The sequence below is a fragment of the Stegodyphus dumicola genome, chromosome 6 (genome assembly GCF_044657685.1).
Source record: "Stegodyphus dumicola isolate Sdum_Otavi_A_Nest chromosome 6, ASM4465768v1".
In the NCBI taxonomy this organism is placed as follows: domain Eukaryota; kingdom Metazoa; phylum Arthropoda; class Arachnida; order Araneae; family Eresidae; genus Stegodyphus; species Stegodyphus dumicola.
This window is the reverse complement of record NC_140773.1, coordinates 18,528,327-18,541,406: the sequence shown is the minus strand read 5'-3', so window position 1 is coordinate 18,541,406 and position 13,080 is coordinate 18,528,327. Positions and strand designations below refer to the sequence as shown.

General features: G+C 33.4%; 1 protein-coding gene across 1 annotated transcript in view; it reads left to right on the top strand.

The window, feature by feature from the left end:
• Positions 1 to 1,387: 1,387 nt before the first annotated feature.
• LOC118194776 (beta-alanine transporter-like) overlaps positions 1,388 to 13,080 on the top strand; it is a 37,927-nt gene continuing 26,234 nt past the window's right edge. Inside the window, exons 1-4 of the mRNA XM_085818157.1 lie at positions 1,388 to 1,801; positions 2,119 to 2,498; positions 3,360 to 3,463; positions 8,616 to 8,770. Coding sequence (XP_085674283.1) covers positions 2,133 to 2,498; positions 3,360 to 3,463; positions 8,616 to 8,770 — 625 coding nt within the window. The 5' untranslated portion in view covers positions 1,388 to 1,801; positions 2,119 to 2,132. The remainder of the gene's footprint in view (positions 1,802 to 2,118; positions 2,499 to 3,359; positions 3,464 to 8,615; positions 8,771 to 13,080) is intronic.

Here is a 13,080-nt window from a genome sequence, read left to right as displayed (position 1 = left end):
GCCCCTTAGTCAAGTTCTTTTCCCGCCTTTTCTACACGTACAGTTATAGAATGTTCTGGAAATATTTAAAGCCAACTGGATTGGCTGATGGGGCTGACGTCATTTCATGGAAGCTCCGCCTTTCCAGAGGCTATAAAAGGACTCGCAAAAGAATACCGGGGCTTTTTCTTAAATGTCACGATGCAGTAAACTTCATACAAAAAGTTATTAGTAATTCTTTTTATTTACTCCGGATATCTGATTTTGTAACTGCTATTTCTCCTGAATAATAATAAATGGATCCTGTTTTTTAAACTTATCGTCTGATAATTTAAGCTTCGACGAAAGTTGATACATCACATATATTTGTATATATGTAACATATAAAATACCTACCATTTTAATAATAAATTACAAATAACCTATTAACTCCTTGTTTACATTTGAGCTCTTCTTTCCCAACACCAAATACATTTAAAACAGTTAAAAAAAATTCTTATAATTAAAATTAGAGTTTCTACGCAAAAGCTAGCCATTCGGCCAGGGGGCAGGAAGACAGCTTTTTCGGTGAATAAAACTGAAAGTTTAGTTTTGGTCCCACTCGGCAAAAAGACACTGAAGATGCAGAAACTGAATTCAGTATTCTACTAAGTTTAAAATGTAAACAAATGACGGTTCGTTAGGTTTAATTCGCCACTTAGCAAACTAGTGCATGCAATAGTTGTAGAAAATTATTGATAATTTTACAACTATTGCATGCAGTTTAACCAAAGGCATAAAACATTAAGCGGACCATAAATATCACATAATTCGATCTCCTTTAAAGCAAAAAATGCGCAATTTAGCAACATATAAGAATAAAAAACCTAAGCTCGTCAAGCTAGGTACAGAGTAGGAACATATATACACATAATATATATTTATAAATGATTGGTGGAGTCGATTGCAACGAAAACGAGAGATGCGCAGCTACATGTTATAGCAGTCCCATATACAAAATACTAATGTTTTACAGCTACTTATTCTTGAGATATGCTAGAAACATACATACGTACAGACGTCAAGGAAAAGAAATATCTTCTGAATCCATTTTACAATCCGTTTTGGCAAACACAGACGTTTATTCTTTTCGTACGTACAGATGTCACGCAAAAATATCGTTCAAATGGTTTCAAGAGAGGCTGAAATGAATATTTTTGTTGAAGTATGAGAAATACGATGCCCGAAAATTTTCGCGATCACAATACTTCCTTTACTCCGTACAGGTAAGTAAAAAAACGGAGTGTAATTTTGAATTCATTTATTGTATAGTTAAGTAATATCTAGGGAGGTAGGTATGAGTTTTTTCCATAATATACTTTAGAAATTAAAGCTCAAACTATTAATAATTTGGTGAAAACTATTAAAATATTAACATAACAAAATTTAAGATTGACATCTCATATATTTCTTAGTAATTCAAAATAAAGACCGTAATGTATTAGACGTATTAGAAATACATCTGTGCTAAAAGTTTAATATTAAAAAAAGTGTAATATTTCCATGAAGAATTATTCTGCTTCAGAAACCCAAATCTCGTAAGGATGTTTCTGTTCATACACAAAAATTTACTGAACTTAAAACGCGTAACTTTGGTGTGACATCATCCTACACGTAGCCTCAATCCGTGTTTCGGGATTTAAAAATAGTTCCGACAACTCACAGTGATTCCCTTACATCACGAGTCACAATCGAAGAAGTAGCAAAAGGGTTTTCTGCTTTTGGCTTGGAGAGCAATCAAGAAGAAACAATCGACACTAAAATGTGAGGTCTGTTCTTATAGGTAAGCTTTATGCTGTTAATGCACTCAGCTGCAATTTTTTATAGTTAATTATTAATAAAAGATGCGCTACAGTCAAATAAAGAAAACATTTTCTTGAAAGGATGTTTCTGAATTTTGAAATTAATGGAACTAATGAATTAATCTCAATTAATGAATTATTAATTAATCTCAAATTATTAATAATCTAAATTAATTATTTTAATTGAGATTTTTTAGAAAAGGATCAGAACATAAAACATCATTGCAGTTATTATTATTTTTTTAATATGTTGGCTTCACAATTTTTACATGCAGTGTTTGCATTTCATTTTTTTTAGTCAATTCAACACAAATGGAATTCGATGATGTCTTGAAAGACGTTGGAGGTTACGGAACCTATCAAAAACATTTATTGTTTTTTATACTTGCTCCTTCATTATGCCTGATTCCTTGGTTTGCAGTGGATATATATTTTATGTTATCTACTCCTGATCATTGGTGTTTCGTATCTGACGTTGCATCGTCTAATTTAACCCTGCATCAACAAAAAGCTCTTATCAGACCACAAAACAATCCGTCATGTACTATGCACGACATAAATTACACGGAATATCTAAATTCTCAGAGTCTCACGATTGTCAACAATTCACAATCTCGACCTTGCTCAAACGGCTGGCAATATGACACATTTTATTACGACTACACCGCAACTAGTCAGGTAAGTATGAAAACATTCACTTCAGCTTCCAAACATAAACATTTTCTATATCTTAAAGTACATCTTTTTTATTTTGCTAACTACTCTAAAATAAGTAAAATTCGCATAAACGTACTAAATATAACACAATACTTTTACAAGATATTTTGAAGGAATGTACTGTACTATATGTATATTGCAAAGCATAGAAAACGCCAAAATATGTTGCATTAAATGTGTAACTTATTTTACATTAAATATATAACTTATTTTCTAAGTATCTATGTACAGTATTCTAAGTATTTTATGTACATTATTTTGAATGACCTAAAAGAAAACATTTTAGAAAGAAGCTATCATAAAAAGGCTTAAGAGGAAGCTTTATTTTAAAAAGTGGATTGAAATAGTGTATGGAATAAATATACAGTTAAAATGTATTTTATTAACAGAATGTTCAGTAGAATGAAATTATCTTTACTCTAACATTATTTAAGTTAATTTATTTTAATGCGCTGAGGCCGAATTTAATTGATGGATTTTCTACTTTATTTCTTTAAATCTCTAAATGATATTTCATAGAATATTAAGATTCATACACATTTAGGTTTGCATTGAATACTAAGGAGAGGCAAGAAATATTTTATAAAACTACTGACAAATGTATTATGGGAGAATCATGTCATATTCTCAGCTATTTTTCGTTTATTAATTAGGAAATGCAAATTCTATGTGTAAAATTTCTTTTATCATTATTCCAAATCAATTGCTTTAAATTCCTCTTACATACACGTCATTTATATTTCAAAGAAATTAATAATTTGCAATTTTTATTTTTTATGGTTGAAATTTTAATTTTGTAACGTATGTTTTCGTTTAATTTAGTGGAATTTGGTTTGCAGTGGCAATCATTATGTTAGCTTAATTTTTATGCTTCAGAATGTAGGTAGCATTGTTGGAAATTCCATAAGTGGATATATCTCAGACAGGTGAGAATATATTTGTTTTCACTCGTCGAACAAACTTTTTTTCTATATTAAAACTTTTGCTTAAATTAAGTTATATCACTTCACTTCCTCCATTTGTGTATATATGTATATATATTTATATTATAGTACATTTAAAATTCATCCCATATACAATTCGGAATAAACCACATGCAAAAATCAATAAAGAGAAGCACAGTGGCAAACCTCAAGAAATAGAAGACGGGACGAATTATGCCTAAACCCAAATGTGTGTGTTAGTGATTATGGCAAAGCCTCGAGGGCTATCTGCCTATGGGGAGGGATGCCTTCGTGGAGGACTTTATATGGAAAACTGGCTCGTACACACGTTACACATGGGGAAAACCACGAAAACGCCCATGCAGCCAGCCCGTTTGCGGAATTCGAACCTCGGACCGAACTACCAGTGTTCAGCGACTTTACCGCTCGGCCGCTAGTGGGCCCCCTAAACCCAAATGAAAAAGACATTTATAGATTTTTCTGCATTGTTCTCAGGAGGTTGTTTCTACTAAAGACGCAAATAAATAAAAAAGCCAGTTTCTGAACTGAAAATGGCATAAATTAAAATTTAAGTTTAATAATTTATGTTAGAAAAACAACAACCTGAGAAAAACAATGAAAGTAATCTGTGTCTTTATCAGTCCAACCCTTACAAGCCGAAGTAAGCAGTGCAAAAAAATTGTAGCGTCAAAAAAAGAGATAAATTCAGAATGAAGGCGAAATAATAAACAATTTTTTAAAAATTGACCAGATTGAACCCAATAACTAAACTTTCAAAAATAACAATCTAGTACTTGCGAAAACAAAATGATATGCAAATTTTTAATTCAAAATTGTAAAAATAAAACTGAATGCAACTTTTGAAAACACACAGGTCAGATTAAAAAAAATAAAAGCATAATTTATAAACAAGGAAAAAAACATAAAAAATTCTAGTAAGTGTTTAAATTTTGGGGAACCGAGTCCAAAAATACGTAAAATAGAAGTAATCCAACATATGCAAAAATAAAACGGAAATGAAAATTTGATCTAAAGAATATTGTTACGTTATTTTCTTTTCTTTACATTCGTACGGGGTTCGTGTGGATCTGGAGTGAATAACGACGACAGCACTTGATGGAATATCGAAACTTTTTATTCAGCGAGTACTAACACTTTATTTAGCCAGTACTAATCAGGACAGCTCCAAAATCACCTTACAGTGTACTATAAACAGGCTGACACAATCAGTCACACAGCCTTGAGATTGTCAGGCTATAACGGTGGAGACAGCTGCAAAGCACCAGAGTACAGCTCCCGAATCTGCTCGGTCGTTCTCGGAACTCCACGCTACAACTCGAGATGCACTCGACGACACACAGAGCACGGCTCCTGACTCTTCGGTTCAGTCGTTCCCGGAGCTTAACTCGCTTTCTCGACGATGCACTAACCGCGATACACTAAGAGACTCTTCGATGCACTCGACGACCCACTCGGCACTTGCTGGCTGGCTGTCAACTCGATCGTCTCCGCACTGACTAACTAGATGAGACACACACACTGCGGACCAGCAGGGTTTATATAGCTTTCGGCTTGTGTTTGAGAACATTCTGGGCTAAACCGGTAACCATTCGTTCCAGAAGGTTCTCCTACCGTCCATGGTATATCGCTAATTTTTTCGCGAAATGGGCGATTTCTCGCCAAATGTGGCGAGAAATTATTTCCCTTGTTATTTTATGGCAACCCTAAAACTGCTTTGCGGAAAAACCATCTTACCGCGCCTGTATATTTAGTAACAATATGAAATTACATCCCGAAGTAAGTAGTGAAATAATTGTAGAATGAAAAAGAAAGAGAAATTCAAAACGATTGGGAAACAATAGACAAATTTTAAAAGATTGAATAGATCGATTCCTGAAATAAAACTTACAAAAGGAATAACCCAATACGTGACAAAATAAAAGCATATGCAAAATTTTTAATTCAAACCTGGAAAAATAAACTAAATGCCCATTTTGAAAACATATTGGCCGAGTTAAAAAATAAAAACATAATTCTCAGACAAGCAAGAAAGCTTAAAAGTCTAATAACAATGTTTTAAATTTTGGTGGGCCAAGAACGAAAACACGTAAAACAAAAGTAATCCAACATATGCAAAACAAAGAAAAGTTTTTTATAAAAAATATACATAATAAAATGTAATACAAAAATTACAAGTAGAGAATTAATTTCTTAAAAATCTGCAATACAAAATAACCAAGCGTTTTTAAATGCTATTTCAAAAATTTCTTATTTATTTATTTCTAAACGATTTTTTTATTTACATAATAGTTTAATTATTCACTGGCTATTTTATGAAACCATTTTATTTTATTTGTAGAAATAGGCTATTTTGTTTATATACTTCTTTCGTAGCACCAACCCACTGATTACGATGCAGCGAAAGATGTAAATATATGTAAATATCTTTTTAATATTTTGTTTTGGCATATTTTGCTCACCTGTTTTTTGAGGTTTGCCAGCGTGCTTCTGCTTTTTGGTGTTTGCATGTAGTTTATTCTGCACTGAATATCGGACGGATTTTAGCCATAATCTTTGCTATTGTTAAATATAATCATAACTATTTATTATTAATTTATTCAGCTTTATGGTGTGTAAAACTATTTTATAATTTATAAATAAAACTTAAATTTTGAATTATATCTTACAAATTCTTAACTACAAGGCTGCAATTAAAACTAACTGCGGAATGGCTGTAATCTATATGAAGGCTTGACTCCAAAATTTAAGACTATAAACTTTAAACGTACATTATTCGAAAGAAAAGATTTAGCAGGGAAGGGGAGAGTTAAAGAATATTAACTAAACAGCACTTTGCATTACAAGTAACGTATAGAAATAAACCATTATTTAAGCATTATTAAACCCATTGTTAAACCAAACAAATTATTTAAGCATTTGTAATAGCATTTATATGTATGCAAGGCGATCAAAAACATTGTTACTGTTTTTGATATTCCATTTGATGAACGCACACAAAGTGGAAACCCAGTGACTCATGCTCTGGAAAAACAGTGGAGGGTTACTGAAATTACTGGCTCACACTAACAATCACAACTTGTCCAGTATTGAAGAAAATTTGAGATATTGAAGCAGATTTGGCGGTAATTTGTTGTATGAGTTTAAGGTGGACCTGTTCGCAGCTGAATCAAGTCGTCGAATATATCAGAAATTTAGATAAATTTAGGTAGGATCCCGCGAGCGAACGTACTGCTAGGCATTACTTGTAAAAGTTCAAGTCTGGAAATCTGAGCCTTGTGATGAAACGAACCTGTACTGGGTGACCACAGGTGTTGAATGACGAGGCCCTGAAGACATGGATAAGGATAGCAGTCAACTGTGTAGTGAACATGTCAAATGCTTTCAGATTTCTGAGGAAGCAGTCAGACTTCATAGCCTTGCGAAGATTTATTGAGCATGTGGGGTACCCAAACATTTATCGGCAGACCACAGGGAACAGCAAGGGATAACCTGTTTGTTGTTACTGTCTCGACATCGCCACACACCCAAAATGCTCACGAGTAAAGAATCCTTCGATAATGCGGTAAACTCGCGGAACTCACTTAAATTCTTTGCATCCCAAATCCATGAGTTTTATCGCTAGGACATGTCACAGTTGTAGAAACATTGGTAACGGCTGCTAGATGTTGATGGAGATTATTTCGAGATATAACGCTGAGTATCATGTGCTGAATGTCTGTCTGTTTTTGATGATTATAAACGGCAAGAACATGTTTGGTTACCTTGTATTGCAAATAAAATTAGGTAATTCACTTCGAGAGCTGGCTATACGCTTTCCTTCTACATTTCACAAGTTCAGTGTGTTACTAGTCGTTCTCTTCCTGGCTATCCACAAAGATCGCCAGTTCTCAGTCTCCTTTGTTTTAGACTACAATACTATTTGAAGAACGCTGTTGAACACAGAGGGGTTGCAGTTGTGCAAAATTGAAAGACAATATATCAATGCATTTGCGAAAGATTATAAACTTTAAACGTACATTATCCACAGTGGATCGTTTGTAATTAACTACTTAGTGAACACACTGTTCATCAGTTGAGTGAGTTCAAGATAGAAAAGTCATTTAACAGGTTCTTTAGATCATCCTAGGAAACTATAACAAATACTTGATGCTTGGATTACGCCCATTACATTCCAGTATCACTTCTTTTCATTTAACTTCGCAATGCTTTTAAATTGTATGATAAATGTCTGAAATGATTTTTCTAATTTTTTTTTATTTAGGCTTATTTTCGGTCTATTTTCACGAAAGGACTTCTTACCGGAAATTTTGAATTATTGCGTAACAACATAAAATAATTTCAATTTTTTTGTATGCACAATGCCCTGCATTTGAAGTTACATATTTTCAAAGCAGGACAACAGACTCGTACAATAAATATAACTGAGCATGGTTAGTATTCTAACTATGGTCAGTTATTATTATTACTCACAAAATACCTCACATCAATCCTCCAGGGAAAAAAAAAAAAAAAACACTTCAGGCTATGTGCGATAATCTACGTTGTGCCTTCTATGGGCACCTAGGATATAGCGAAAATGCTTTAAATGCGATGGGATAATGGAGGATATTTCCAAGATGCCGTATTACAGAAAAAATACCAGTTTTGTAAACTGAGTTTTATACGTACTTACCTGATCGTTAATAGTTTCTTTTAACTCTGTGTGCGATTCCTTATCTGAAAATGGATAACGTTAAACACTCCACCCTGCATAAACTGATTAAACAGACCAAGGTGGAACGATCCATGTGCAGATTACATCTGAGCGTGCCAATTTAATTACGATCACTGGTATACTGCTATTGCCTTGAGTTTCTGTAACTTCGTTTAAAGTTTCATTAACGATCACGATTTTGGGTTAATCATTATTACCTTACGCAGCTAGGTTTTATAATTGTAAAGTAACGAAGATCAGAAGTGTGTAGTTTAGTTTGTTTTAGCATAATAATTTTGATTCAGATTAATTTTGTAAGAAATGCAGAGACTTAGATTTCCTTTGACATTAAATTAGTAAAGTTTACTATTTAATGCAATATAATAAATATCCCGTTTTATCTACAATTTTAAATCTTAGATTCGGAAGAAAGATAACTTATACGGGATTTGTTTGCTTGGCAGCGGTCACTGAAATTTCGTCAATACTTGTGAAAGATTTTGTGGCTTTTGCAGCTCTTAGAACCATAAATGGATGTATCTTCCCAGCCATGTATATGCTACCTTTGATCACACGTAAGTTAATTAATTTATTCACAATTAATAATAAAAAAGTGGATTCAGAATCAAGTAAAATAATGTGCAAAATATGACGGAAAAAAGGATTATGACACAGTGTTTACATTATTTTATGTAATGTTCATGTGAAATAAATTTTGTTGTGATGAAATTGTTTAAAAAAATTATGTTTTTCTCTCCCTGCAATAGTTGTAAAGACAAAATATTCTAACCAATTATTTTTAGTCCGACTTTCCTAACCCTCTTGATTTCAGTTTTTCGCCGGAATGTAAATTTTAAATGACTTAGTATGCAACATCTAAACATGTTTCAGAAGCAGTATTTAAGCTGAGTTCGTTAGAATAGTGGTGAAATTAGTTCCGAGTTTATGCTGCGTGTTTGAAATTAGCTCTCTAATCGGTGTTAGACACCCATCAGATTATACTGATATTCTATGCTCGGCTTCGCTGTGTGTAGCCGATTTAGCGTTTTAGATAACTAAGAAGCCAGTCGTTAGCCGTTCAGTTTTATTGTGATTTGTTACAACTTTATCTTCTGTTAAAATTTAGTTTAGCCACAAGTGGTGCTGAATTGTGAGCACCGAGTGCGTGCATCTTGTTAAATTTAGTTCAAATAAAAAGGTTCTTTAAAACCTTCTTTTGCAGTATCTCTCTTCAAAGACATAACGAGCATTCACTACTTCGTCTTCAACGTAAGGTCTATATTTTATGCTTCCCAAAAGAGTGAGACTCTGTATAGTGAGGGCTGTGACACAGAAGGATTGTAAAATCTTTGGTCTTATACAATATTTTATTCATTTGCTGTTCATTTCCCACTGGGCATTTCAACCATCGGAAAAGCTTTCATCAGCTTATTAAATCTTCTCAAAGCATATAATACATGTATTGAAAAGCCTGACGTAAATTTCTAGAGGGATGTGATTTGCCAGCACACGAGAGTTATCCGCCTAAAAGAAGGAATGCCTTCGAAGAGAACTTTTATAGGACACAACTTCTATTCAAATTATACATATAGAAAACCACGACGCAGCTTGTCGTTTGCTGAAGGTGGAAACAACGCTAATCCATTAGTTTTCAAAGATCATATCCACGTGCCAACTGGTGAGCAAGGTAGACATCTGCACCAAGTTAACTGGATCACTGCTCAAAATGATTTAAACATATGTGCGATGAAAATAGTAAGTTATAATCAGAAAAGTGTTTGAAACAATTTATTAATTATTATAGTATAAGATTAGCGATAGCACTGAGAATTCATTCTTAGCATATTTTGTGGCAATATTAATAATTTTCGTCAGCTCTGTACTCTTAAGAAGTAGCTCCAAACGTAGTATCAGTCTGCAACTGGAGAATGAAGAATGGATGAGAGATATATAATCTCAACTTTAATTGATCTACATTTGCCTGAATGTTTCTAAACACGTTTATCTTCCGCACCTTTACTTTACCCTATCTATAACATTTTGCTATTCTTTTATGTAGATAGGAGAGAATTTGACGGCTATCTTCTAAATTGAAATTAAGCTTTCGTTGAAGTCTTTTTAGGAGAAACTATCTCGTATGCATATTGCTTACAAGAAAGGCATGAAAGCACTGTCATTAATGTAGATTCAAATATTGATCAAATAAATATTCACCGCTATTATCCACTCGGCCTCAGATGGGCTATTTTGATTCCAAACCCCATCGTAATTACCCATTTTATTATATTTCCGTTTATGTATTTACTTAAGTCGTCTTCTTTTAAGTTTTTATTCATTTTTTATTATGCAGTTTGATTCCAGAACCTAGCTATAAGTAAGCGATCTATGGCATTTTCATTCTGTTTCTTGCATCACATTCTGCATTATCGTGTAAAGTTGCGCGCTTCCAACCTGCACGCAACAATAGTGGTGACTGGAAAGTAGACCAAAGTTTTGAGAAGGGTTTAAATCTCTTTTTATTCAACTTTAAAAATTACAAATGCGTGCTGTTGACGCTCACAAACTACGCCGACCCGGCGGTAAAATAAAAATAAGAAACTAAGAAAAGAATAGACTAACTACGAGGCTCTCTAAACGTAACTAACCTCACCGCGTTCTAAGATACCGCTGATAATTCAGCAAACTTCTGAATATTACGTTGAAAGATTAACAAACTGCCGAGGCAAGCACACAGGCCGAAACGCGTGGTTCTTCAATTTCTAACTAGCCACCTCCACGCTCGTGAAATAAGAAAGCACACTTTCGAATTCGTTTCCTTTCTATTTAACTCAGATACTTCCGCTGACAATTTGAATCCTTGCGCGTTCTACTAAAATTTACATACTCTGGCATTGGCAATTCCAGGGGAAAGTAAGGCTTGACAGGAAAGATAGTTTAAAATAAATGTTAGTTAAAATAAATATAAACCCTACAATCGTAAGAATGTTTATCCATTGGATTCCTCTGCAATAATTCTGTGTGATTTCATTCTTTATTAAGTTTTGGATACATATATATCATTTCAAAATTGCAGTGTATGGGTCGCGAGTAAATCCCGTTTACAAGCTCAGTTCATTTCAGTTAATTATAATCTAGACATTGTAACTAGTTAGAAATTAATCAAGTGATATGTATTGAGTAAATATTGACTTCTGATTCAGTTTTCAGTACATCTTGGCTTGATTATCCTGCAGATAAGGAAACGTCGGCAGATAAGAAGGAGATAAACGTTAAAACGTTTAGAATAACCAGAAGAGAATAGTTTCGCGGAGGCAAATTTTGCAAAAGGTCACAGAATTCCATGAACTTCTTTGAAAATGAAACAATCTGCAAAATGTTGCAAATGAATTGCATATTCTGTCAATGAGAAAAGAAAAATTGCAAGATGTTCCACAACTTTCAACTAATTTCTTCAACTCCATTCGAACAACTGCAAAGAGGTTTTTCTTATCATTAAAAAAATGGAAGAATTGCCGATGTTGACATTGTGTCGTAAAAGTACAGAATATCCGCAGTACAGAATAGATGATGTTGTCAGCGATTCAAACAAATGATATGTTTCTAGATTAATGAATTTCATGTGTTACTTATGTGACTTATTCACATTTGCCTTGTTTTTGTGCTGTTTTACTAAAGGAGAAAGATTTTTTTTTTCTTCAAACGTTAGAAGCATGTCGGAAGAATGCAGAAGAATTTCATTCCATTTCTATTCTGAGTGTTTACAACTCAAGATTGCCTCAAGGATGCCAGTTGTCTGTGTCTCTGATTCAAGTCAACCAAGGAACCTCTATGGCTGCTAAAATATTGGAACATATGATCAAACATTTTGATAAGTATTCTACAAGACAAATAACCTACTAAAAATATTTAGAGCTTGCAAACCTGTTGCCGTAAGTCGCAAATGTTTTACTGCGCGTAAATAAAGGTGCAATCCAAAACACGGAAATCAATTACCAGAAGTTGTTTCTTAAGACCTCATATCAATAGCTGATAACAAGAAAAAGTTGTCCTTTCTTGTTTTGGATGCAATTCTTTATGTAGATCTAAATAAATCTGATAGCTATTCATTTTGAAAATTTGCCACCTATTTTATCAACTGGACGGTCATTGAATTTTCAAAGAAGGAAATTGATGACCCTTTTCTTAACTGTGTTATTTTCAGTTGAGAGACGGTGAAGTTCCGAATGAACCAAAAATGATCGTGCAAGTAATGGTAAATATTTGTTTTCTTGTAGGTAGGAGAGAATTTGAGGCCAAATCTTCCAAATGCAAATAAGACTTCATTTAAGATTTCTTCGGAGAAACTGTCTCGAACGCTTATTACTTACGAGAAAGGCATGAAACCATAGTCACTACTATGGATTCAAACACATATCACCGATCTTATCCATTTTGACACAGATCGGCTCTTCTGAATTTTGATTTTTGACACCACTATTGTATATTTGATATTTATTCTATAGCGCGTTTTTACTTTTGATTGTTGATACTAAAATTTCGGAAATAGGTCTTTAGAAAAAAAATGCTCTTCAAGTTTTTGATATTAAGGGTGAATTTATTAATGTGGAATAAAATGTTATTGCACGCTAGAGAGCAAAACTGAAGCAACTTTTCTGGTTTTGGCCGTAATTCCCAAACAATCAATTGGAAGATTTGAAGTTCAGTATTACTACAGATTCGCAATGCAGTAGTTGAAGAATGAAGAAAGTATACTAGCGAAAAAATGAATAGGATTCATACATTAGGGAGAGAGCGAATAGAAAAAACTTTATTTATTTGTAGAAAAAGGCGTCTCCGTAAAGTTACCCACACATTATAGTTAAACCATCGAAACTAGTCCTGGAAA